At 44.0% G+C, this 25,109-nt stretch overlaps 1 protein-coding gene across 1 annotated transcript in view; it reads left to right on the top strand.

Annotated features, from left to right (window-relative positions):
• The window catches only part of ano2b (anoctamin 2b), a gene marked incomplete at both ends in the record, with an annotated part of 102,505 nt that overhangs the window by 59,744 nt on the left and 17,652 nt on the right, over positions 1 to 25,109 (top strand). The window contains 6 exons of the mRNA XM_080851726.1: positions 2,080 to 2,191; positions 3,681 to 3,738; positions 4,059 to 4,159; positions 9,389 to 9,543; positions 23,741 to 23,893; positions 24,883 to 24,935. Coding sequence (XP_080707852.1) covers positions 2,080 to 2,191; positions 3,681 to 3,738; positions 4,059 to 4,159; positions 9,389 to 9,543; positions 23,741 to 23,893; positions 24,883 to 24,935 — 632 coding nt within the window. The remainder of the gene's footprint in view (positions 1 to 2,079; positions 2,192 to 3,680; positions 3,739 to 4,058; positions 4,160 to 9,388; positions 9,544 to 23,740; positions 23,894 to 24,882; positions 24,936 to 25,109) is intronic.

Raw genomic sequence — 25,109 nt, forward strand, 5'->3', positions numbered from 1 at the left:
TGTGTGTGTGTGTGCAGATTGTCCTCAGAATCTTTCAGCTCAGTGCAGTGTGTGTGTGTGTGTGTGTGTGTGTGTGTGTGTGTGTGTGTATGTGCAGATTCTCGCTGAATCTCTCAGTTCAGAGAGTGTGTGTGTTTGAGACTGTGAATCTCTCTAGCAGCCCATTAATGTTTGATCAGATCCTGAGGGGCTGGTGGTCCAAAGCTGGGGAAACAGAAGCGTGTCAGAGCATCACCACACACACTTCCCCTCGAAGAGATGCCTTTAATAAATAAAAAATCAGCATCCCTAGAGGACAGGAGTGTGTGTGTGTGTGTGTTTGTGTGTGTATGTGTATGTGTGTGTGTGTGTGTGTGTGTGTGGTAGAGTGTGTGTTAGAGTGTGTGTATTTGGGTGTGGGTATGTGTGGATCGTGTGTGTCTGCGCGTCTGTACAGGGGTGTGTACATGTGGGTGTACGGGTATGTTGTTGTGTCCCTGTGTGTGTGTGTGTGTGTGTGTGTGTGTGTGTGTGTGTGTGTGTGTGTGTGTGTGTGTGTGTGTGTGTGTGTGTGTGTGTGTGTGAGTGAGTGGAGGGTGTGGTAGAGTGATGGTGGGAGTGATGCTGAAGTTTCCATCTTCACTCTGAATAAGTCATGCGGCCCACTAACCTGCCTACTTCCCAAGTCTGAGCGCATGTGGTCAGCATCAGGACCAGTGATGCTGTCACCGAGCCAACGCTTTCTTTCTCTAACCTAATGATGATGTCACCGGGACAACGCCTTCTTTCTCTAACCTAATGATGGCGTCACTGGGGCAACGCCTGCTTTTTCTTTAACCTACTTCTGCATAAATGTGCCAGGGTGAGATTACGTCAGGCCCAGTCAGTCTAACCCTAAGCTCTATACTTTCCAGCCAGAATATTCAGACCACCAGAGTATATGCAGCCTCTGATACCCTGATCCCTCTCTCCAGACTCAGAGTATATGCAGCCTCTGATACCCTGAACCCTCTCTCCAGACTCAGAGTATTTTCCCCAGTATTTAATGGATGTTTCAGCTCTGCTCCCCGCTCCCACAAGCACGTGTGTGCATATATATATATATATATATATATATATATATATATATATATATATATATATATTATAAATATATTTATATTTTAAGGGAGTTCTGCGAGTTATTTCTTTCTCCCACTCACACACACCCATCAGTTCCTTCCCAATCCCAATGACTCCTGCACCACCCTCTTTGGCCTAACCCTGCGGGCTCTCCTCTTAAAGGGCTATAGGGTTGATCTTAGAGTACCATCTTACCACGAGTAGAATGGCCATATTGTGTAGTTTTTCTCTGCTGCTCTTGTCTTCTTAAGGGAATTGTGGCTGGATGCATGGTGCTGTGTGTGTGTAATCTGCCATGTCAGATGGAGGTTGAGCCACAGAATGCATAGTGTGTGTGTGTGTGTGTGTGTGTGTGTGTGTGTGTGTGTGTGTGTGTGTGTGTGTGTGTGTGTGTGTGTGTGTATGTTTGTGTGTATTCCTGAATCTGGCTAGAGCTTACACCACACAGCCAGCATGCTGGGACAATTTACACACACACACACACATTTCTAGGGGGAAGAGAAGGCAGAGGAATGGAAAAAGAAAAGTTCGGGACAGCAGAGAGTGATGAGATAGATGAGAAAAAAAAGAGAGGGCTGGATGGCAAGGATGAGTAGAAGAGGAGAGAGATAAATAGAGACTGAAGGAGAAAGGAGGAGAAAGGGAAGGAGGAAGAGAATACATGCTTCTGCTTTTGGTTGAAAAAACCTTCCAGTTTGGAAACCTGCAAGACCATGACTGACTTCGGGTATATTTTCTTTAGTTCTGACCAACACATATATTAATATACACACACACACATACACATATATCTGAAGATCTCAGCCAGACAATAATAGTTTTTATAATTATGGCTTCAGGTTAGGACAGTGTAATACAACCTGCTCTCCTGCTGTTTCTGTGAGTGAAAATGACCATGCCTCCTCCCCCCCCATCCCTCTTTCTTACTCACTCTCTCTCGCTCTCTCACTCGCTTTCTCCCTCTCCCTCTCTCTCCAGAGATCCCTAAGACCGAGACGAATTTTGAGGAACGGCTAATCCTGAAGGCTTTCCTGCTGAAATTTATGAATGCATACGCGCCCATCTTCTACGTGGCCTTTTTTAAAGGGAGGTATGTGTTGGGGTCGGCAGGGTCAGGGGGTCACCTGTAGAGTACATATGGTCTGGGTCCGATCACAACCGACTGAGATCATCAGTTAGAGATGGAAAGATAAGAGAGAAGAGAGATATTAAGGATGGAGGGATGGATGAAGGAAGAAGAGAACGAGTAGGTCACCGGTGAAATATTTTCCCACACACACGCACACACACACACACACACACACACACACATGGAAGAGCAGAGTGTGTGCTGACAGGAGTTTCCAAGATGATCACAAACAGTTGTTCACAGGGCTGTATTGGAGGAAGATGATAGAGGGAGAGATAGAGAGGAAGGGAGAGAGGGAAAGAGAGAGAGGGATAGGGAAAGAGAGGGAGGGAGGAAGCGAGAGTGAGAGGTAGAGAGGGAGATAGAGAAAGGGAGGGAGATTGAAGGAGGGACGGAGAGAGAGAGGGAGAGAGAAAAACACAGAGGCCACTGCTTAGGGGCAGAAAACACACCTCCAGACTAAGAGGTTTTCCACAGCTATCAAAAACAGATAGTCACACGCACACACACGCAAACGCACACACACACACAAACGCACACACACATGCACACACATGCATACACATGCACACATACACAGATGCAGTACATCAATACACAAACTTCACCTCCCACTCACAAACAGATGCTGCACATCTGCAAACACACAGACATTGTCACTCGTGCACACAAGTGTACACTCAGATAGAAGAGGTAGCCACTCACACACACACACACACACACACACACACACACACACACACACACACACACACACACACACACACACACACACAGATACACACATCACAACACAACACACTCTCACACATACACAGTACAGGTTAAAAAACACATACACACACACTCACACACAGTAGAGGTTGAAACACGCACGCTCAGACACTCACAAAAACAGTAGATGTTGAAACACACACACACACACACACACACCACCATTTCTGTCTGTTACAGTAAAGAGTGTAGATTTCCCTGATAGGTAAACTGTGGGGGGAATGTTGTGGAATCGTAAACACCACACAGTTCTGTATAGAGTACTAACATCTGGAGGGCTGGAGAGAGAGAAACAGAGCTAGAGACACAAAAGGAAAGAGAGAGAGAGAGAGAGAAATAGAAACAAAAGGAGAGAGAAAAAAAAGGGAAAAATTGAAATAGAGGGGGAGAGACACCGAGGGAAGGGGAGAGAGAGAAATAGATGGCAAGCCCGAGAGAGGGGGGGGGGGGGGGGGGGGAGTAAGAGGTAGGGGGGATAGGGTATGAAAGAGCGAGAGGTGTAAAGAAATAGATAGAGTCAGTGTGTGTGTGTGTGTGTGTGTGTGTGTGTGTGTGTGTGTGTGTGTGTGTGTGTGTGTGTGTGTGTGTGTGTGTGTGACAGAGAGAGGGCGAAGAAATAAATAGGTTGAGAGGCCCACTCGCCTAGTCTTCAGTCTGGGTTTGCTCTTGTCTACAGATTTGCAGGCAGGCCTGGGGACTATGTCTACGTATTCAATGACTACCGTATGGAGGAGGTGAGTGTGTGTGAGTGTGTCTTTGTGTGTGTGTGTGTGTGTGTGTGTGAGTGAGAGAGAGAGAGAGAACAAGAGTGTTGTTGGTGTGACTTTGTGCATGCAAAGGTACCAGTAATATATCCTGTATTCATGCATATTTTCATAGCTTTTGTTTTGTATATTATTATTATTATTTGCATCTGACTACTTATACTAGCATCTGGTGTTTTGTAGTGTGTCTCCACTCACATCATCAGTCTGCCTGTTTGAGTATTGAATGCCTGTGTCTGCTTCTTTCTTTGTGTGTGTGTGTTTGTGTGTGTGTGTGTGTGTGTGTGTAGTGTGCTCCAGGAGGCTGTCTCATTGAGTTATGTATCCAGCTCAGCATCATCATGCTTGGGAAGCAGCTCATTCAGAACAACATCTTCGAGATTGGCATCCCGTGAGTACGCACACGCACACGCACACACATATATAAACACACACAGATTATTCTCCTCTCTCTTTCTCCTTCAGTGAAGACCACAGAGTTACTCCCAGCCACAGATTATTCTCCTCTCTCTCTCGGTGAAGACCACAGAGTTGTACTCCCTTCGCAGACAGATGGAGTCTGTCAAGCGTAAAGCACTTTTAGTTTTTCCTCAGGTTTTTAAGCTTCCAAACTTTTTGGAGCTGGGGAATTTACCCCTCCTTGCCTCTGGAGAGACATTTTTGAGATCATAATCTTTATTTAAGGTGATTTATGTGCCTCCATCTTACTCCTCCCCTACACACACACACACACACACACACACACACACACACAAACACACACACACACACACACACACACACACACACACATACACACACACACAAAGACACACACACACACACACACACACACACACACACACACATACACAAACTCTCTCTCTCTCTCACTGATGTACTTACTCTCTCTCACACACAAACACTGATAGGTACATACAGACCACCACATATAATCACAAGTTCTCCGCACTGTCGAAAAGAGACATTCCAGGGCTACTGTGCATGCTTACACAGGCAGTTTGATGATTGAGCAAGGGCTGATTATTGACTGTAATATGCAAAGCAGCTGAGGTAATCGGTTTTTTGGAACATGTGACCAGGATTTGGCCAATAGCAACGCTTGGAACAGCTGCACCTTATGCAGTCCAAGTTCTTTGAGGTTTGGTCAGGCCAAATCCCTGTCACTTCTTCCGAAAGTTTTGATATGCATCCGTTCGTGTGTGTGTGTGTGTGTGTGTGTGTGTGTCAGTGTGTGTATGGGTGTGTGTGTGTATGTGTGTTGTGTCTGTGTGTATGGGTGTGTGTGTTTGTGTGTAGAAGTCAGGAATCTAGGACGTGATCTCCCCAGAGCAGAGGAATGGACCTGAATGCCATGGACGCATTGGGCTGGAAATCCCTTTTTAACCTATTTCTCCTCTAACATTTGTCCGTCCTTCAGAAGTATGGGCACTCACCATACACACACACACTCACACATGCACACACACACACACACACACATTCATAGGCACCGTTCCAAGAACCACAAGCTAATAACACACTTGAGATGCGCATGTACTAGTGTGTGTATCTGTGTGTTTGCTCATGTGTCTGTGCACGCATATCTGATTGTGTGTGTGTGTGTGTGTGTGTGTGAGTGTGTGTGTGTGTGTGTGTGTGTGTGTGTGTGTGTGTGTGTGTGTGTGTGTGAGTGTGTGTGTGTGTGTGTGTGTGTGTGTGTGTGTGTGAGGTTGAGTCTGTGAGTCTGTGAGTCTGTGAGTGTGAGTCTGTGAGTCAGGTTGAAACACCTGCTTTCACATGCGCTCTGCTTGTCTTGTGGGATGTGGATTAGAGTTCTTTGGGCAACTTCAGCTCACCCCTCCCAAACATTGCATTGGGTCTGAACCAAAACAACCCCTGTAGACACCTGCTGCATTAGCATTACGTTATGGGTTATAAGTGCACAGGGTTGTAACTGCACAGGGTTAAAACTGCACAGGGTCATAACTGCACAGCTTCTCATTATCTGTATGCTTCTTGAGTCACACTGTTGTCACACTAATTGGATTAGCGCACTGGAGGAAGGAAATCACGACTGGACTTATACTTTGAACTTCACCAAGCACTGGCGCATCCTGTCCTGTCCAATCAAATCCCAGAGTTGGATTGTGTGTGCCGAACCCTTTGGTCGGGAATCAGAATTGAGTCAAATTCGGGACATATGTGCCAATGATCAGTGCCAATACCAGGACCAGGTTTAGACTAGACTGAAATCCGGTCAGGAGGCTGTCTGTCCTGCCTCTGGCCATGTGCAGGTAATGGGGTTATTGGTGCGGGTGAGGGCTCTATTTTAGCCACCTGTGGTGCCTCTCAAATGTGTGCGTTGTGACTGTGGTGACTCCAGGGAAGGGCCCACTTCTGAAGGCTGTGCTGAGGACCTTGGCAGAGAGAGATGAGTGGAGCGTGACTCAAACTCTCTCCATCTATCTCCCTCTCCATCTGTCTATCTCCCTCCCCATCTCTCTCTCGCTCTCTTTCACATGCTTTCTTCCTATTTCTGTCGCTGCCATGCTCTTTCTTTCTCTCTTTCTCTCTATCTCACTTCCTGTATGTCCCTCATCTTTTTTCACTCTCTCCCCCTCTTTCTTTCTTTTTCTCCTCCTTCTCTCCGCTATAAATACCTTCCATTTTTTGGGAAAGGGGGCGTTGATTCGTGCCACATGCAAAGCGGTGGCGACAGGCCGCAGGGACTGAGGACTCGAGCCTTAGGAGATAGAGAGATAGTGGGATGGAGAGATAGGCAGATGGAGAGGTAGAGAGATGGATACAAAAGAGATGAAGAAAGACAGCCCTGACCTACATCAAAGACCGCTGCTCCCTACAGACCACAACCATGCCTACCAGTCATTTTCTACCTCACGGAATGGGCACACAGAAGAGTCTGTGTGTGTGTGTGTGTGTGTGTGTGTGTGTGTGTGTGTGTGTGTGTGTGTGTGTGTGTGTGTGTGTGTGTGTGTGTGTGTGTGTGTGTGTGTGTGTGTGTGTGTGTGTGTGTGTGTGTGTGTGTGTGTGTGTGTGTGTGTGTGTGTGTGTGTGTGTGTGTGTGTGTGTGTGTGTGTGTGTGTGTGTGTGTGTGTGTGTGTGTGTGTGTGTGTGTGTGTGTGTGTGTGTGTGCGTGCGTGCGTGCGTGCGTGCGTGCGTGTTTGTGTGTGTGTGTGTGTGCACGCACTCTCATGGGTACATGTATTCCTGTGTGTGACTGTGTGTGTTCATCTGGGCACCTGTGTGTGTATGTATGTTCATTCATTTCCTTAGGTTAGCTGGAGCGGAGGCATGTGATGGTGTGTGTGTGTGTGTGTGTTTGTGTGTGTGTGTGTGTGTGTGTGTGTGTGTGTGTGTGTGTGTGTGTGTGTGTGTGTGTGTCGACTGGAGGTGTGTGATGGGGTGTGACACTGTGCATTGTATATGTGCTCTACTTGTAAATTAAGCTGCAAAAGTACTACGTTAGAACTAGCATCTGTGTGTGTGTGTGCCCTCACCCACTGTCATGTCTGCTGTGTGTGCATGTGTGCACATGTCTATCGCTGTGTGTGTGTGTGTGTGTATGTGTGTGTGTGTGTGTGTGTGTTTGGGGCTATAGGAAAGCGTGCTCCAGGATCGCTCTATATCAGTGTGTGAATGTGAGAGAAATGCAGATGGACTCGAGCAGCTGCTAGACGAGGGCTTTGACACACTCCCCACACAAAGGCAGGGAATGAAAGAGTAATGTGCTGGAAAAGCGCTGTGTTTTGGGGCTGTTAATAATGCATGGAGTGCGTTTAGTGGTGTAAACGTGCAGGCGCTCATACTCTACAGGAGAGAGGGCCTCCTCACCCAACACTTCTGCCTCTGTGTTTGGGCTCCTCACCCAACACTTCTGCCTCTGTGTTTGGGCTCCTCACCCAACACTTCTGCCTCTGTGTTTGGGCTCCTCACCCAACACTTCTGCCCCTGTGACGTTGCGTTCAGTAGTAGAGACGTCTGTTTGTGACTGACTTCTTTTTCACTCTGTATTTTCACATTCCTTTCCGTCCATATTCAGTGCCCTTTTGTTCAAATAGTTTCTCAGTCTCCATAACCGTTACTCTCTCTCTGTATCTCTTTCTGTATATCTCTCTCTCTCTCTCTGTATCTCTCGCCTTTGCTAACACTACTGTTGTATTTTATAGTCTATCTCTCTCCCTTTCTCTCTCTCTCTCCCTCTCTCTCCCTTTCTCTCTCTCTCTCTCTCTCTCTCTCTCTCCCTTTCTCTCTCTCTCTCATAAAAGCATAAAACATAAAAGCTGAAAGAGACTAGAAGTGGGAAAAAAGGTTAATGACTTGATTTCATGGGACCCTCATAGCTGCTTTGGCTGCTAGTAATACAGGACTGCTCTGTGAAGTTCATCGGGGACCTTTTCACCGCTTTAACAGCATGATTAGGCCTGTGATGAGGAGTCGTTAAACAGAAGCACAGTTTTCACAGTCAGTAATGGCTAAATACAGTGCGGGGGCTCTCCAGAGAAAAGAAATTACGGCTGGGGTCTGTCCAACAACCACTTGGCTTCATGATGGACTTTCCAGTGGTCAGCTGCCAGGGACTGAGACAGGGGGGAGGAAGGGAGAGAAGATGGTTTGTGCAAGAGGGATGGTGGGAAGTAGAAAGAGACTGAAGGAAGGTGAAGGAGATATTGGAAGGAAGTGAAGGAGATTTTGGAAGGAAGTAAGGGAGACATCAGAAGGAAGTGAAGGAGATATCAGAAGGAAGTGAAGGAGAAATCAGAAGGAAGTAAGGGAGACATCAGAAGGAAGTGAAGGAGATATCAGAAGGAAGTGAAGGAGAAATCAGAAGGAAGTAAGGGAGACATCAGAAGGAAGTGAAGGAGATATCAGAAGGAAGTGAAGGAGATATCAGAAGGAAGTGAAGAAGATATCAGAAGGAAGTGAAGGAGATATCAGAAGGAAGTGAAAGAGATATAAGAAGGAAGTAAAGGAGAAATCAGAAGGAAGTGAAGGAGATATAGAAAGGAAGTGAAGGAGATATAGGAAGGAAGTGAAGGAGATGTATGAAGGAAGTGAAGGAGATATCAGTAGGAAGTGAAGAACATAATAGAAAGGAAGGGAAGGAGATCTAGGTAGGTTCCGAGTGGCATGGAGATACAATCTTTGTTTACAGCGGCTCTATGACAACAGTAGAACCGTCTGGGCTGTGTTCTCATTCTCATCTCACATAAACATAAACTAGCCTAATCAGGTGACACTTGTGCAGTAACACAGCCAGATTAGAGTGCTTGTACTGACCATGAACAGAAACATGCTTACAGGGATTACTTAATCAGCCTTTTTTGGTCTTCATAGTCCTCAATGTCAATAAATTGTCTTTTTCCTAGTCTTAGTTATCAGATATAACATCACATTCAGACAAAACAAACACACTTCATACAGCATGGTTTCAATATTACTCTTACACTATGATCTCATAAACTGTCAGGAGTTTGCTCATGTCAGCTGGTAGCGTATCAGCATCTCAAGGGGGGCAGCGCCTCTAAGTACTGTTTTCCTCTCTCAAGAGTCTGCACTTTCCACTAACACGCTTGTTTTGCTTTGGTTTGTTTTGCTTTGGTTTGTTTTGGCACCACAGGAAGCTAAAGAAGCTGTACAGGACCCTGAAGGAGAAGGACCGGGCCCCAGAACCCTCTGAGAATGAGGGGCCCCAGAGCAAGGGCCCCCAGCAGTGGAACCTGGACTACGACCTTGAGCGCTTTGAGGGCCTGACGCCAGAGTACATGGAGATGAGTGAGTGCTGTCCTCACAGATTGCCTGAGTACAAAATAAATGAATGTATTTAATGAATACAAACAGTGAGGTTGGTGGTTAACTGTACAATGATGGAATTGGGTAATGACAGCCTGTCGATGTCTTTATTTCTTTCTACTTTTTTCTGTCTTGTTTTCTTTGTCTGTTGCCTGTTTATCTCTCAACTACTTCCTATGCAGTCATATTTAAAGGCAGGGGGCTCCGCACTGTGTGTGGGTGTGTGTATCATACAGCAGCCGTGTGGCTGTTCCTCCTACAAGCCAGGACACCCATTCTAGGGAGTAGGGACACACACCAAGCAAGCTCAATTGCTTGCATGCCTGGTTGCAAACTTGGTTAAAAAAGCTGTTCGCCTTCTCTTTGTCTTGGCTTGGGTTGGTGGGAATAGCCCCACTGAATTGCTGTTAATTCCTGCCGTGGTTTTTGGATGTGTTGGGTCATGACTGACTAATGAGTGTCAGCGGGGCACTGCGCTTCCCAAGCTCATGTTTGCTTTCCTCAGCTGTGTTTACCCCGAGGTATTTGTGTCGGGTCCAGAGTGAGGGCGCTGCAAGTGAGCACACTCACGCACGCACTCACACGTTCACTCTTTTTCACTGTCACTTTTGTGCTCTGTCTCTTGCTCACTCTCATTCACAAGCACACACACACACACACACACACACACACACACACAAACACACACACAACACACAGACATAAATTCTCACTCATTCATACACACAAGCACGCATAAGCAGACACAGACACACACACTCACCAAAAATGTGCTCTCATCTTTAGTTACTGCTCAAGCAGCCCAAGTGTAACTTCATCTCTGAAGGGCCTATGAATGACCTCATGACTCCATGACTTCATGACCTCATGGCCAGGCCTGACTGGTCCAGCAGCGCTCTGATGGGAAAGCCTGCTAATTAAAAGTGCCAAAGTCCTTCAAACTCAACCCAGGATTAATGACTTTCTGTTGTTCACCTGCGACTGTGAGGGACAGTCATTTAGAGGTTTGTAAGAAACTGGAATGTTTTTTTTTTTCATAAAGAGGATGAACCTTCCGGACTGAAGGACTTTTAGGAGAGGGGCACTGAGGAAATTGTTGGGTAGCGGATGCTTGGAATTGCAGTTCCTAACTTCATGGGAATTTCAGAATACTTTGGAATGTCTTGAATTCATTGGAAATGTCTGGTGAGTAAGTCCAGGAATTGTGGTGAACGAAACCACTGATGGCTTTGAAGAATCAGGAGTGTCCCTTTGTGTGGCGAATCTGAAGGGATGAGTTGGGAATGGAATGTTGCTTCACTTTTTGGGGGACTGAAAGGATGGGTTTGTAACAGCTGCTTATGAGTTGAGTATGAGTTACTATGGGGTGAGGCTCGGTTACGCAACACAGCCCCACACACACACACACACACACACACACACACACACAAACACACACACACACACACACACACACACACACACACACACATTCACATTCACACAGAGTGAAGAGGTACTCTCTTGTCATGTGTTCTTCAGTCGTGCTGCCTAAGTCATGTACATGTAATTTAAAACAAAGTATGTTTAGCGAGTTGAGGTGCCGTCTTGACTGAAATCATGTAATAGCACATAAAACTGCCTCATTGCAGTAAAAGCTATAAATAAAGGGGTTTCTGCAAACATAACACATGGACAGATTTATAACTGGTTTTAGAGGTGAGAGAGAAAACGAGAGCAAGGGAGTGAGCAGGGGTGCTTGTGTGTTTGTGTGGTGTTAGTATAGTATGTGAGAAAGCAAAGAGGCCACATTCTCAATGGCCGCAAGGCACAGCAACCTTCGCAGAGTATTTGAAATATTTCTGAGACAGAAAGACAGAGACAGATGGAGAGAGAGATAGAGAGATAGAGAGACAGAGAGAGAGGGAGTTAGTAAGGGATTAAAAGGTATGACCCTCCGGTATGATCTCTTTAAGGCTTTGTTGTGTGCGCGGGAGTGAGAATTGAGGTGTCAGTCAAAGCCCTCCTGAAAATGCCTTTTCCCACAAAGGTTATGTTCCATGTGTCTCGCAGAGTTGACAAATACTCTCACCAATGCCAGAGGCTTCAGGCAGCCGCTTCACACACAGGCACTCTCACACTCGAGGTCGACTCCTTTACAGTGTGTTAAGACATAAGAAAACTAAACCACGTTTCTGTCAGTTTGTGGGGTTTTTGTTTTTCGTGTTTTAATTAAAATGTTGAGTTGATATGGGTTTATTTGTGGTTATGTTTGAGATATGATGACAAGCCAGATTTTTCCTTGGTTTCTTTTTCTCTCTATTCTCTCCTTTTCTTGTCTGCCTTTAAGAAGCTCATTTTCTAGGTGACTGCATGTTAACCCATGTCCTTTATTCTTAATGTCTCTCCTCTCCTCTCCTCTACTCTCCTCTCTTTCCTCCTCTCTCTACATCTCTTTCCTCCTCACCTCCTCCTGTTCTCTCTTTCCTCTCCTTTCTCTACCCTCCTCTCCTCTTCTCTTCCTCTCTCTCCTCCCCTCTTCCTTTCCTCCTCTTCACTCTTCCTCTCATCCTGTTGATCTCTCATTCCTCTCTCCTATCTTCTCTTCCTCTCCCCTCCTCTTTTCCTCTCCTCCTCCTCCTCACCTCTTGTCTATCTCATCTCCCCCCCTTTCCCCTGTGTGGCTCAAAGCCTCCTCCACCCCTCCTGTTGTCCTCTCCCCTCTTCCCTTGTTCATCTCTCCTTCATGAAGAAAGGGATGAGGACAGTGTAACCAGTCGACTATGATTTACACAATAGTTATAATCCCTCAAAAGTATTTTCTGGTCTGTGGTTGCTGAGTCACTTGCCAATGCATCAAATCCCCCTAATTATTCTGTCCCTGGCATGAACCACTGTACACTCTGTGTGTGCTCAAACCTGATCTGTGGTTGTCTCTACTGGAATGCTTTAATCATCATCATAGCTAACTGTTTTGTTTATCACCTGAAAGTAAGTCAATTTGATGTAGATAGGACACAGAGCTCTTTGCTAACCTGTGACACCTACACAGTATTGGACCCCACTGGCAGGAAAAAGGGCCGTCTGATTGGTAGCCTACCATAGCGTCCAATAGCCTAAAGCGTCCAAAAGTCTAGACTGCTGCTGATCCAGTGGCTGTGCTATAGGCTGCTGCCGATCCAGTGGCTGTGCTATAGGGTAGTGCTGATCCAGTGGCTGTGCTATAGGCTAGTGCTGATGCTGATCCAGTGGCTGTGCTATAGGCTAGTGCTGATCCAGTGGCTGTGCTATAGACTGGTGTTGATCCAGTGGCTGTGCTTTAGACTGCCGATCCAGTGGCTGTGCTATAGGCTGCTGCCGGTCCAGTGGCTGTGCTAAAGGCTGCTGCTGGTCTAGTGGCTGTGCTATAGGCTGCTGCTGATCCAGTGGCTGTGCTATAGGCTGCTGCTGATCCAGTGGCTGTGCTTTATGCTGCTGCCGATCCAGTGGCTGTGCCACAGGCAAGTTTTTTTATTTGATTCTAGCAGCTACACGCATTAGTGAAAGGTGACCAGCAGAGAGTCACATGTTATTGATTACCAGCAGAGTTATTAGTGACCAGCAGAGAGTCACATGGTATTGATAACCAGCAGAGAGTCACATTGTATTGGTGACCATCAGACAGTCACATGGTATTGGTGACCAGCAGAGAGTCACATCGTATTGGTGACCAGCAGAGAGTCACATCGTATTGGTGACCAGCAGAGAGTCACATCGTATTGGTGACCAGCAGTCACATGGTATTGATTACCAGCAGAGAGTCACATGTTATTGGTTACCAGAAGAGAGATGCATGGTATTGATTACCAGCAGAGAGTCACATGTTATTGGTTACCAGAAGAGAGATGCATGGTATTGATTACCAGCAGAGAGTTACATGTGTCCCCTTTGGCTGATCAAAGACCAAACCAAATTTGCAGCGGTCTCACTACACATGCAGGCAGGCCCATTACTCCACGTTTCCACACAGACTAATTTTCGTTTGCGATATTTCGCCTAGGGGTCGTGGTCAGAAAAAACATGTTTGGCTGTCATGTAGCGAGTGTCAAGTAGCAAGTTCGGCTGCAGTGCAGCGCTGATAGCATTTTAGCAGCTACCTTTTACAATGAACTTCAATTTAAGTGTTAGCAGCAAGCTAACCATAACGATCGAGAGCTTAATTTAAGACCTACAATATTCTGTTTGCCCTGACAGTGTTCGTACAGTATATTTACAACAAACCGAGTCGATGTAGACATATAAAAGTCGTGTAAACACCTTTATTCACATACAAATATTTCCAGTTAAACAGTCTCCCGAGACCTAGGATTAGCAGCTAGCTTCTACATTGATCTTCAATTAAAGCGTTAGCACCCAGCTAACAACAACGGTCGAGAGCTTAATTTAAGACCTACAATATTCAGTTTGCCCTGACAGTGTTCGTGTAGTATATAAGAAACAAACCGAGTCGATGTAGACGTATAAAAGTCGTGTAAACACCTGTATTCAGCTTAATTCATATCAAATATTTTCCAATAACAGACACGCGAGGCTCCGCCATCTTGTTTGACATTTTTTGAATACACCGGGCTTCTGCACTACATCGAGCTCCAATTCTGACACACGCCGAGCTGATTGGTTACCGCCTGGTTCGCATTTGCATAAAGTTAAAGGTTCGTCAACTTTGATAGTCAGGCGGCGGCGTTTTCGTGCTCAACAGACCGAATTTCGTCTCCATTCAAGCAACGGGAATTGTGATGTATTTCCCGCTTATGCTTTATACTGGCAGAGCCGCTTCCGGTTTACCTGGTAACTAAGAAACACAATCAGCTGTGGAGGAGTTACGCCCCCTATACAACATAACTAAGAAACGTCAACATTTCTATATATATATTTTTATACGTTTATATATGAATGGATTCGACTGTTTTTCATCGTCAGAAGCAGATGAAAGTAGCGTTGGAGCACTGTAGTGTCGGTTGTGTTCGGTATCTTCACGATACAACTCCTGTATTAGCTTTCATTCCTTTCCGGTGGAGGAAGAGATCAGGAAAAGATGGTTAGTTAACATAAGAAGGAGTAACTTTCAAATAACGAAACATACAAAGGTTTGCAGTGTCCATTTCAAATCAGACTATTTTGTGGAAGGAACAATTAGGAGGCGTCTGAAAAAAGGCGCTATCCCTGCAATTTTTGAGTGGAATCGTGAAATGCAGCCACCGAGGATAAGTGTTTGGGAACGACGAGACCGACCACCGATACCAGAATCAGACATGGAAAGCGCTAATGAAGATATCGTGTGGCATGATTACTGCTCAGCTCCGGAGCCTGCAGCTCTCGACTTGTCACTTGGTCAAAATGAAGAGTTGAAGAGAGAGATAGAGGATCTGCGGGAACAGCTTGAGCAGGCAAAGGTCAATAGTCGCTTTGGCCTCCAGAGATTCTCTGGATCTGATGAGGATATTCGCTTCTACACAAGGTAAGCCCTGAACCTTTTTTTGTGATTATTGATGATGGGTCAGGGGTGCAAACTTGTCACCTTTCGGCGAAATTCGCCGTTTTGAAGCCAAAATAGGTTACAATAACGGTGTTACTGGATAGTACAGTGTCTATGTCTCGGTCAATTTGGAAAAATCTTAGCGTAATCTTACATAAAAGACACGGTCGTCAGCAGAGTTTAGTTGCTAATAAGTTACAGATGCAGTATCTTAAATAACCATTACATTGGCAGCTTGCACATTGATGACAGCAAGGGGTTTCTAACTTTTCCCATTATAGTTTTATGAGTTAAATCGCAGAGACTATTACATCATCTAGATCACTAGCTATCATTTAATGCAAATTGAACTCCTCTATTAAGCAACCAAAAACACAACTTTAGCTGCAACTTAAGTTTAATTCTCAAAATCAGCTCACCAATAAAAAGCAGTCTAGGGCTGGTGTGTTTTTAAATTCACTTAAAAAATACAGCTTCCAAACATTTTCGAAGCAATTTGACCTTGAATGTGAGTAGTTCAGTTATCATCTGCCCCGTCTTTTGATGCAATCATTTTAGCTCAGGCATTGGTCGCCCATTATGTATTTATCACTTCAATGGATTGGAAGTCCACTTTCCAGGCTCTCGCACGCCCCCTTCAGTGAGGCAGAGGTTACGTTTGCCTACCCTATGTGGTTTTATGACAGATCAGCAAGACTAAATAGGTTCTACACATAATACAAATAGGTGTCATACATTACATATTCTATGGATACAAACGTAAAATAAAAGTGTCTACAAATATTTCAGTGATTGTTGGGTTGGCCTGTGCCCGTGCAACATTTAACCCAGGAACGATGTAAAAATAGCCTAGGCCTATTATGTTATAAAACTGCTAAGCCTACAGTGTTCAGTTGAATTCGTTTAAGACCATAGTAAGTACACAATTACCATAGGCTACAATGCATCATGCCATAAATGTAATAGAATTAATTTTTTTGTAGATTTGCAACCTACAAACATCTGATGGCTTTCTGGGAACAGATTGAACCTTCAACACTCAGAATGATTCGCGTCACCAGCTCCAAAGCCACCAGGGAGACTTGTCCATCTGTGAAGACCCGGCATGCACTTCCTGCCATCGATGAATTCTTCCTCTTCATGATCCACCTTGCTTTGGGCCTCAAGCAGAAAGACCTGGCTCATCGCTTTCAAGTCCATCAGACCACAGTGAGCCGCATCATAACAACTTGGGCAAACTTCCTCTATCAGGTCTTGGGTTCTGTGCGAATTTGGTTGCCGAAAGAGCAAGTACGAGCTTACTTGCCAGAGGAATTTGAGAGTTTCCGAGACACCCAGGTTATCCTCGATTGTACCGAACTCCGAACTTCGTCTCTGCTATTACAGAGTGAGGTCTTTTCAAATTACAAATCCCACTGGACCTTCAAGGCTCTGATAGGAATGGCACCTCATGGCGTAGTAACTTTTGTGTCAGAACTGTACACGGGTCAATCAGTGACCGGGAGCTGTTCAAGCAGTTAGGGATCATCGACGTCCTTACCCCTAAAATGGCAGTAATGGTGGACAAGGGCTTCTTATTTGATAACCTGGTACCATGCAAAATCCACAGGCCTGCTTTTTTGACCAAGGGCACACAAATGTCTGTGGGTGAAGTGAGACACACTCAGTCTGTGGCCAGACTCAGGGTGCATGTTGAACGCTTGATCCGGCGGGTGAAAGAACACAAGTTGTTCGATACAGTCATCCCCTTGTCCATTTCTGGTAGCATTAATCAGCTGTTTGCAGTGTCATGTCTTCTAATTAACTATCAGAATGGACCACTTGTCAAGGCATGGGCCCAGTAAGTCTACAGTGTCATTCTTGTCTGTCTAGCCATAAAATCCTTAGGCTATTTGGCATATTGAAATGTTAAAACCAAGTGGTCCTAAATATTTAAAATATAGTGTTGTAAATAGTCTGCAAATGTTCTACTTTTCTTACTACGATTGCCTAATAGGTTTTACTTGTTGATTTTGTCTCACCTGGGATGTCTTGAATTGCACATGTCATTCTGTTAACTATTGGAATGGACCACTTGTCAAATATTGTATATATTCTGCAGTCTGTGTAATTGTACTTACTATGATGGCCTGATGTTTTTTGCTTGCCTTTTTACTTACATTCTTCTTGACCAGTTGGTTCCCATTAAAAAAAAATAAAAAAATCCAACCTTTGACCTCATTTTCTTGTTGGACCAGCCATAGCTAATCCTGCAATTGCAACAGAGCCTTGTCTTTGGCTGAAGAATAGAATAAAACTTCAGTTTCAGAGTACTTCAAGTGGCATTTCTATTTATTTGAATATTGAAGTCACAAGTTATGCATCACATTTATTATAATATACATACAACATTCCATCACAGTTGAATAAACAAATAAATACATACATACATATCAAGTTATTTTAAGAGCCCATCAACAGTAACTTGAGCTGTATACAGTGTAACAGTAAAACAACAGCAGCAGCAGCATGTGTACTTTATACTAAGTAACAATTTCCATTTGGTATAGACTTGCGAACATGAACAGTACATCAGCTTAGATATTGTATAGACGGCAAATGTAAACAGAACAGTTCTTATACTGTATAGTCGTCTTGATAGGTTCAGATATTCTGCTTCTTTGCACTTCTGGTTAGATACTAAACTGCATTTCGTTGTCTCAGTACTTGTACTCTGTGCAATGACAATAAAGTTGAATCTAATCTAATCTAAAAAATAGATTTGTAAAAATGAACAATAACATCTGAACTCACTGAACCGATTGAAACTGATTAATGAACTGATTGCAACTGATTACACTTATTGATAGATACTATACAAAGGCATTGGACTGATTTACTGTAAACACTTCTGTAAGTAGTGGTAAAAGAAAAAAATGATCTGCTCCGTCTCTAATGGTGTGCATTACATCAAGGTCTTTATAAATACGCTCGACAAACATGTCCTCCTGAGCATAAACAACAAAATCACACCACTCTAGCCCTGTCAGTAGCATCTGACCTTGAACTTGCCAGTAGTACTTGTGCTGCCTCCTGAGTTTCAAAGCACCACCTGACATTTTTAGATAGGGACAGTCTATATAGCTCTGGATATTGGGGCATTTGACCTCAAGGAGACCAAATGGTGGGTTCCCAGAGGGATCAAAGATGACTCCATCAGGAGAACTTCCTAGCCATGGAGCATCAGGATGCACAATGAACCCACAGGGTGAATAGTTGACATTTTTCAGCGTGCAATACACTTTAACAGCACGTGGCTCCATATCAATTCCTCTCCTCATATGCCAGTTCCCCAGAGAATTCTCTCAGCCAGATTTTCTGCAGATGTATGTCCACGAACATGGCATACCTCATAGAAACGTGTAGATGTCACACGCATTCTTCTCAAGCGATGCCACTGCTGGCACAAACTCTGCATTTGTGCTCCAGCTTCTATCCTGTGGGCCATGTTGAATGACTCATCCAGAGACTTCAGGTGCAGACTTTCTTGCTCTGACAGAACATAGGCACAGGATGGCGGTTGAAGCCTGTGGCTGTGGATGGGAAGGGAGGGATAAGCAGGAGCAGATGGGATGTTGAAGACTTCCCTTATTGCTGGAGGTTTTTGCTGAAATGACAGCAAGCTCCCTGCCTGCACAACTCCAAATGCAGACTGGACTAATGGGACATCAGCGGACATGCCCATTGTTGTCACCAAGGGTGCAAGTGAAGGAGGGAAATCTTTGTACACCTCTGAAACTCTCAACATGGCAAGATCTAGCAGTTCCCCATCCACCGCCTTGTAGAGAGAACTTCTGAAAAATATTAACAGTAAGACAAAAAAGTATTAAAGTAAAAAATCACTGCACCAAAAGTCTGCCACAACATACAATGGCTTACATGCAAAAACCACCCTGATATCTCACCTTACACAGTCTGCAGTTGAATTTTTGGGTTTTCGAAACTCCATTTCTCCAACTGGGCCTGGCCTCACACCCTGACAGCAGAGACACATTCAAGCTATGAATATGTGTCTACTGTGTGTATCTCATCTGTATTTATAGGGGGTGGGGTAGTCTTTGTGTGTGTGTGTGTGTGCGTGTGTGACTGTGTATTTGTTTATAGAATCAGTTAAGGCAAAAATGTTACATGGATGCAATATTATTTATGTTGTAGGCAGTGTGCAATACATGAGGCAGTGTGCAATACAAGATGAACACTTTAAATGACCTACCAGTGTCCTCGGTTTGTGCCAGATCTGCTCTGTGTCTGTGCAGCTGTGCACGGGGGGAACAGCAGGAATGCTTAGCTGTGAATAGTGGGCAGTCTGATACAGGAGTGCAACCAAATGATTGCATAAGGCACAGCCCGCCACACATGAACAATGGCTGCTCACCAAAACAACTGGTTTTGAGTGTTTTAACACCATCTATAGAGAAATAGAAGCTTACATGAGATGTTGATTGACAGCAAAAGCATTAGGCTAACAAGAAATACATTACTGTAGGCTGTTCTATGAAGTTCACACAAAAATATGAGAATGTATTACACATGATACAGGGCATTTGTTTAGCGTTAGATAACCCTAACCCAACCCTAACCCAACAAGGAGCATCCAGGGATGATTACAGGGGAGTGATGGAAGTGGTGGTTATGGGGGCAGTGTGCTGTATGCATGTTGAGATAAGGCAACAAGCCGTGTATGTAGGGAGGGGTAAAGGGGCTTAATTTAAGATAGCAGATATGATATGAAATGTGTGCTTTAATTAAGCTGACAGGTAACTCTATCAGTTTGCCAAACCTAACCATTGCCCTAACAATGACCCTACTCTTAAGTCGTGTGGCTTTTCACTTTTCCTCATTGATCTATGAAAGACTGCCCTCACGCTGATCTCTCCTGTCACCTTGTCTCTCAATGACACTGTGAGGAAGGAAGAAGACGAACACACAATACTATAACGTTAACGTTACATTTTTGCACAATACCTTGACAGTATCTATAACAAACTCAAACTTAATGTTAGCTGACAAGTCTGTCAGTCATAGTCGATCAAAACAACGAACGTTAACTGTTACGTTAACCGAACGTTAACGTTAGCCGTCTAATCGTTCATTTAACATCAACGCTAGCTAGAAGCTATTACAATGTAGCCTAATGTAACATTTCAGCCTAATGTAACATTTGAACATAATGACTTACCCTCGTCATTATCGATGTAGCCGGCGATATACATCTTAAATCCCTTTTCCCGTTTACTGGAGGGAGTGGTGCAAGACTTCTTCACTAGTCTGTCCACATCGTTAATATTCAGACGAGGTAGGTCTTGAAGACACCGAGTATAGTAAAGAGCCATGTTTGTTGTATTGTGTTTGTCGTTTGTCGCCAAGTGCTGTCCACCTCACCGGAAGTTGGTTTGCCGGTGTTGTACCCGATTCAGCCCCCCCCCCCGTCAGAATAAGCCCCCCCCTGTTCAATTCTACTAGGAAGGTGTCACATGCATGAAACTCACTGTGTTTACTCATACTAGTCCCATGTCTGTACTCTGAAAAGCATTTGATGTACCCGATTCAGCCCCCCCCCCCCGTCAGAATAAGCCCCCCCCTTGATCGGAAAGGAAAGCAGTTCGCCTAAATAAACGCATGGAAAAATACTATACTACGATTTCATTATTTGAGAAAGAGATGGAAGAGAAGAACACAAGTGATTACAGTCTTTAGAACTGTTCTAAAGAGTACAAACAACCGATGTTTTTCTTCCAAAAACCTCGGATAATAGCAATCTGACTGGTGTGAAATAGGCCTGTCGTGATATGCACCCCCCCCCCCCCCCTTAAAAGAATTCTGTTGATCCGATCATCAAATGCTTTTCAGAGTACAGACATGGGACTAGTATAAGTAAGCACAGTGAGTTTCATGCATGTGACACCTTCCTAGTAGAATTGAACAGGGGGGGGCTTATTCTGACGGGGGGGGGGGGGGGCTGAATCGGGTACAACACCGGTAGAGCCAAACCCGGAATTGTGACGTGCATTGAGGCTATAGGAGCGGGACGAATTTCGTCTGTGTGGAAACATACCGTTAGAACTGCACTGCAATAGACTAGTTTAGAAAGAACCAGAGCCTGTACTTTGTGTAGAACTTGTGTGAAATACAGTCTGATCTTCTGAATATTATTAAACAGGAGCTGACAAGACCTTGAGACAGAAGCTGCATGCTGCAAAGTGAAGTTGGTCATTAATCAACAGCCACATTAAGTGCTGAATTTCACAGTGATGTGTATGTGCTGGAATCATGTCAGATCAATCTGCCAACAGACTTGCTGCTACATGCATGTTTTGAAGCTTACCGTCACACATTGCCTGGTGGCATCATGATTAAATAACATTTCAATCTTGTGAAGCTTTTGTGCCATTGATATGTGTTTAAAAAACTCTAGTTTTTATATTATTTTCATTCGTTCAAATTTGTTTTCTGAAAGGCAGAAGACATTTGTGCCACGTGCTTGGATGTATACCACCACCACCCCCACCCCCGAACACACACATACATGTTTACAGACACACACACAAGCATACATACACACAGGCAGTCATAAATACTTTCCTCAAACTCCTGCCAATAAAGACTGGAAATCCTAAAGTTTAATTAATCTCTGACATGGCCCAAAGCAAGTCAAGCAGAAGAGAGAGAATCTATATAAAAAGGGATATATATACAGTATATATGGAATCTACTTATTACATAAGTTGTTGCCTTTCTTTGAATGAACATATATTTAATGTAGGCATTTCATATGCTGTTTTTTTGAAGGACTGTAAAGAACTGATGTATCCATAACATCACATCCGTAAGGTGCTGTTTTTGACAGAATTACACCCGTTGAAGTTTGTTTCTCTTTAGAGCATCACTTACTCCATTCTCCATACTCTGTTATTTATATGTTTTTTATCCCATGAGAACCTGGTCTTTTCTTCCCCTTCCTCTCCTCTCACTGACGTCTGATTCAGAGATACTCGCCCTTTCTCTTACTTGATCAGATGTAGTGTGTGTTTGTGTGTTTTATGCAGGTGGGTTTTATTTTTTTCATATGTATGTGTGTGTGTGTGTGTTTGTGTGTGTGGTGCATTTTAGGGGATGAGGAATTGTGTGTATGAGTGCACGTGTGTGTTTGAGTGTATGTGTGTTTGTGTGTCAACATAGACCATAGAACTGTTGTTTGAAGCGTGGGAAACACTTGTGAAGCGTGTGAAACCATACACGTGTTCTACTGTCGAGTCCTAGTGTGTGTGTGTGTGTGTGCGTGTGTGTGTGTGTTTAGAGCGGTGGGGCTATTTTCACTCTGAGGCCACCGTGCACCCAGGACAGTTCTCTTTTGTCATCACATGGACTTCTGTTCTTTGTGCAGGACAAGTAATCTGCTAACCACATCTCTTGTGACTAACTATGTCTTTGGTAGCTTCATGATCATAGCCGATATGCATTGCTCTTGGTGTGTGTGTTTGTTTGTGTGTGTGTGTATGTGTGGGTCTGTGAGTCATCTTTTTTTAAGGTTACAGCTCCTCGAATAACCTGCTTAATCATTCAATTAACTGTGTATATATATCATTTTATTATAATATTTGTATTATATTTTGTTCTTCCTGTGGCACATATTGCGTTTGTTTCTCTATTAAACTATTTTGTTTAATGCGACCATTCAGGATGTGATCCTCTTGCATTGTTTTCGAAGTTTCAAAGTTTTAACTTTAGTTTCCTGCATGTGTACTATTTAACCACAAGTGTGTGTGTATATGCGTCTGGTGTGCGTGTGCGTGTGCGTGTGTGTGCGTGCGTGCGTGTGTCTGTGTGTGATGTATTACATAGTGAGCTGATTGTTATGCAATGTAAAGAATTTCTGAAAGCGTGTCTTTGTATGTATGTATCTTAGTTAAAGTCCAATATTGTATGAAGCTCAAATACACTTTTATTTAGCTCTATGTTCTTTATCTCTCTTTTTTATATCTGAAGGCAAGACATTTATTGACGTGATCCTAGATAAAGATGCTAAAGATGATGATATGCACATTATCATCCCAGACACAGACAGAGCTCCTACAGTCCTTCATGAACATATGCTTATCACATGCATCGCCTAATACCAACAAACACACACACACACACGTCATGAATTGCATGTAATGTATTGCCTCATTATACATCTCCCACCACCTAAATATAGCTGTGGTTTATGTAATATGATTATATTGTGTTTGAGCAACAGAGTAAGCATTAAGATGGTTTGCTCAGGGGTTTTGTGGCTTGTCTGGCTAAAGGCTGTGGGACTGCATATATAATATGTATGTCTATGGGAATATGTCTATGGGAAACAGGGGAGGACACTGCACAGCACATGGTGTTCCTAAGTTTTCATTTGCTGTCATTTGTATTTTGATTGTATTTCTGTGTTTATTTAGTTTGTTTTACATTCTGAAGTTAGTTTTGTAAGTGACACATAGCTGTGTGACTCACTCAGTGTTTTTCTTTTTCACAATGTGTCTCTTTCTATCTCTTTAGTAGCATGACTGTTTTAATACCGTTTTGCCAAAGCACCAAGAACAGAACAAAACTTAAAAAAAAAAAAATTATTAACAATGAATGTACTCTTTCTGTTTCTTATCCTCTCCACAGTCATCCAGTTTGGGTTTGTGTCTCTGTTTGTGGCCTCCTTTCCATTGGCTCCTCTGTTTGCTCTGCTCAACAATGTCATCGAGATCCGACTAGACGCCAAGAAGTTTGTGACTGAGCTGAGACGACCAGTAGCAGTGCGGGCTAAAGATATCGGTACTGCTCAAAGTCCATTAAACACTACATGTTAAGTTATCGGTACCGCTCACAAGTCCATTAAACACTACACGTTTAGTTATCGGTACCGCTCACAAGTCCATTAAACACTACACGTTTAGTTATCGGTACCGCTCACAAGTCCATTAAACACTACACGTTTAGTTATCGTACTGCTCACATGTCCATCACGCACAATACGTTTAGTTATCGGTACCGCTCACAAGTCCATTAAACACTACACGTTTAGTTATCGGTACAACTCACAAGTCCATTGCACACTACATGTTTAGTTATAGGTACCGCTCACAAGTCCATTAAAAACTACACGCTTAGTTATCGGTACCGCTCACAAGTTCATTAAACACTACACGTTTAGTCATTGGTACCACTCACAAGTCAATTCAACACTACACGTTTAGTTATGGGTACCACTCACGAGTCCATTGCACACTACACGTTTAGTTATAGGTACAGCTCACAAGTCAATTAAACACTACACGTTTAGTTATCGGTCACAAGTCCATTAAACACTACATGTTTAGCTATCGTACCGCTCCCAAGTCCATTAAACACTGCACATTTAGTTATCGGAACCACTAACAAGTCCATTTAACACTACACGTTTAGTTACAATGAGACCTAGGTATACCTACACATTTCAAAAACGATCAGCCTCACAGTGATTTTAAGTCAAGAGGAATCCCTTTCTGCCTCAAAGAACACCTTTGCTATAACAACTTTCTCCACCCATTGGTATTCCATGCACAACTCGCTTTATAAAGAGCCCATAGAGGATCTCGTCCTATGAGTGAACTCAAATTGTTGTATGTTACCTAAAAAGTTATCCTAATGTATTGTGCAAGAATCAACATGTCAGCTCTGTTTATGCAACTGATTCAGAACATGCAGCTTGCGCACTTACTCAGTTTTTCTCTCTCTCTCCAATCCTCTGTCTCTCTCTCTCTGTGTCTTTCTCTCTCCTGCAGGAATTTGGTTTAACATCCTGAGTGGCATGGGGAAGTTCTCTGTGATAATAAATGTAAGTCACGCTCACACGGACACACACACACCCACCCACCCACCCACCCACATGCACACGCACACACACACACACACACACACACACACACACACACACACACACACACACACACCCTCCTCCACCACCACCACCCCAACCTTGTGCAAGTCTCTCCAAAGGCCTGGTGGTTAC

This window comes from Sprattus sprattus (genome assembly GCF_963457725.1).
Source record: "Sprattus sprattus genome assembly, chromosome: 14".
Taxonomy (NCBI): Eukaryota; Metazoa; Chordata; class Actinopteri; order Clupeiformes; family Clupeidae; genus Sprattus; species Sprattus sprattus.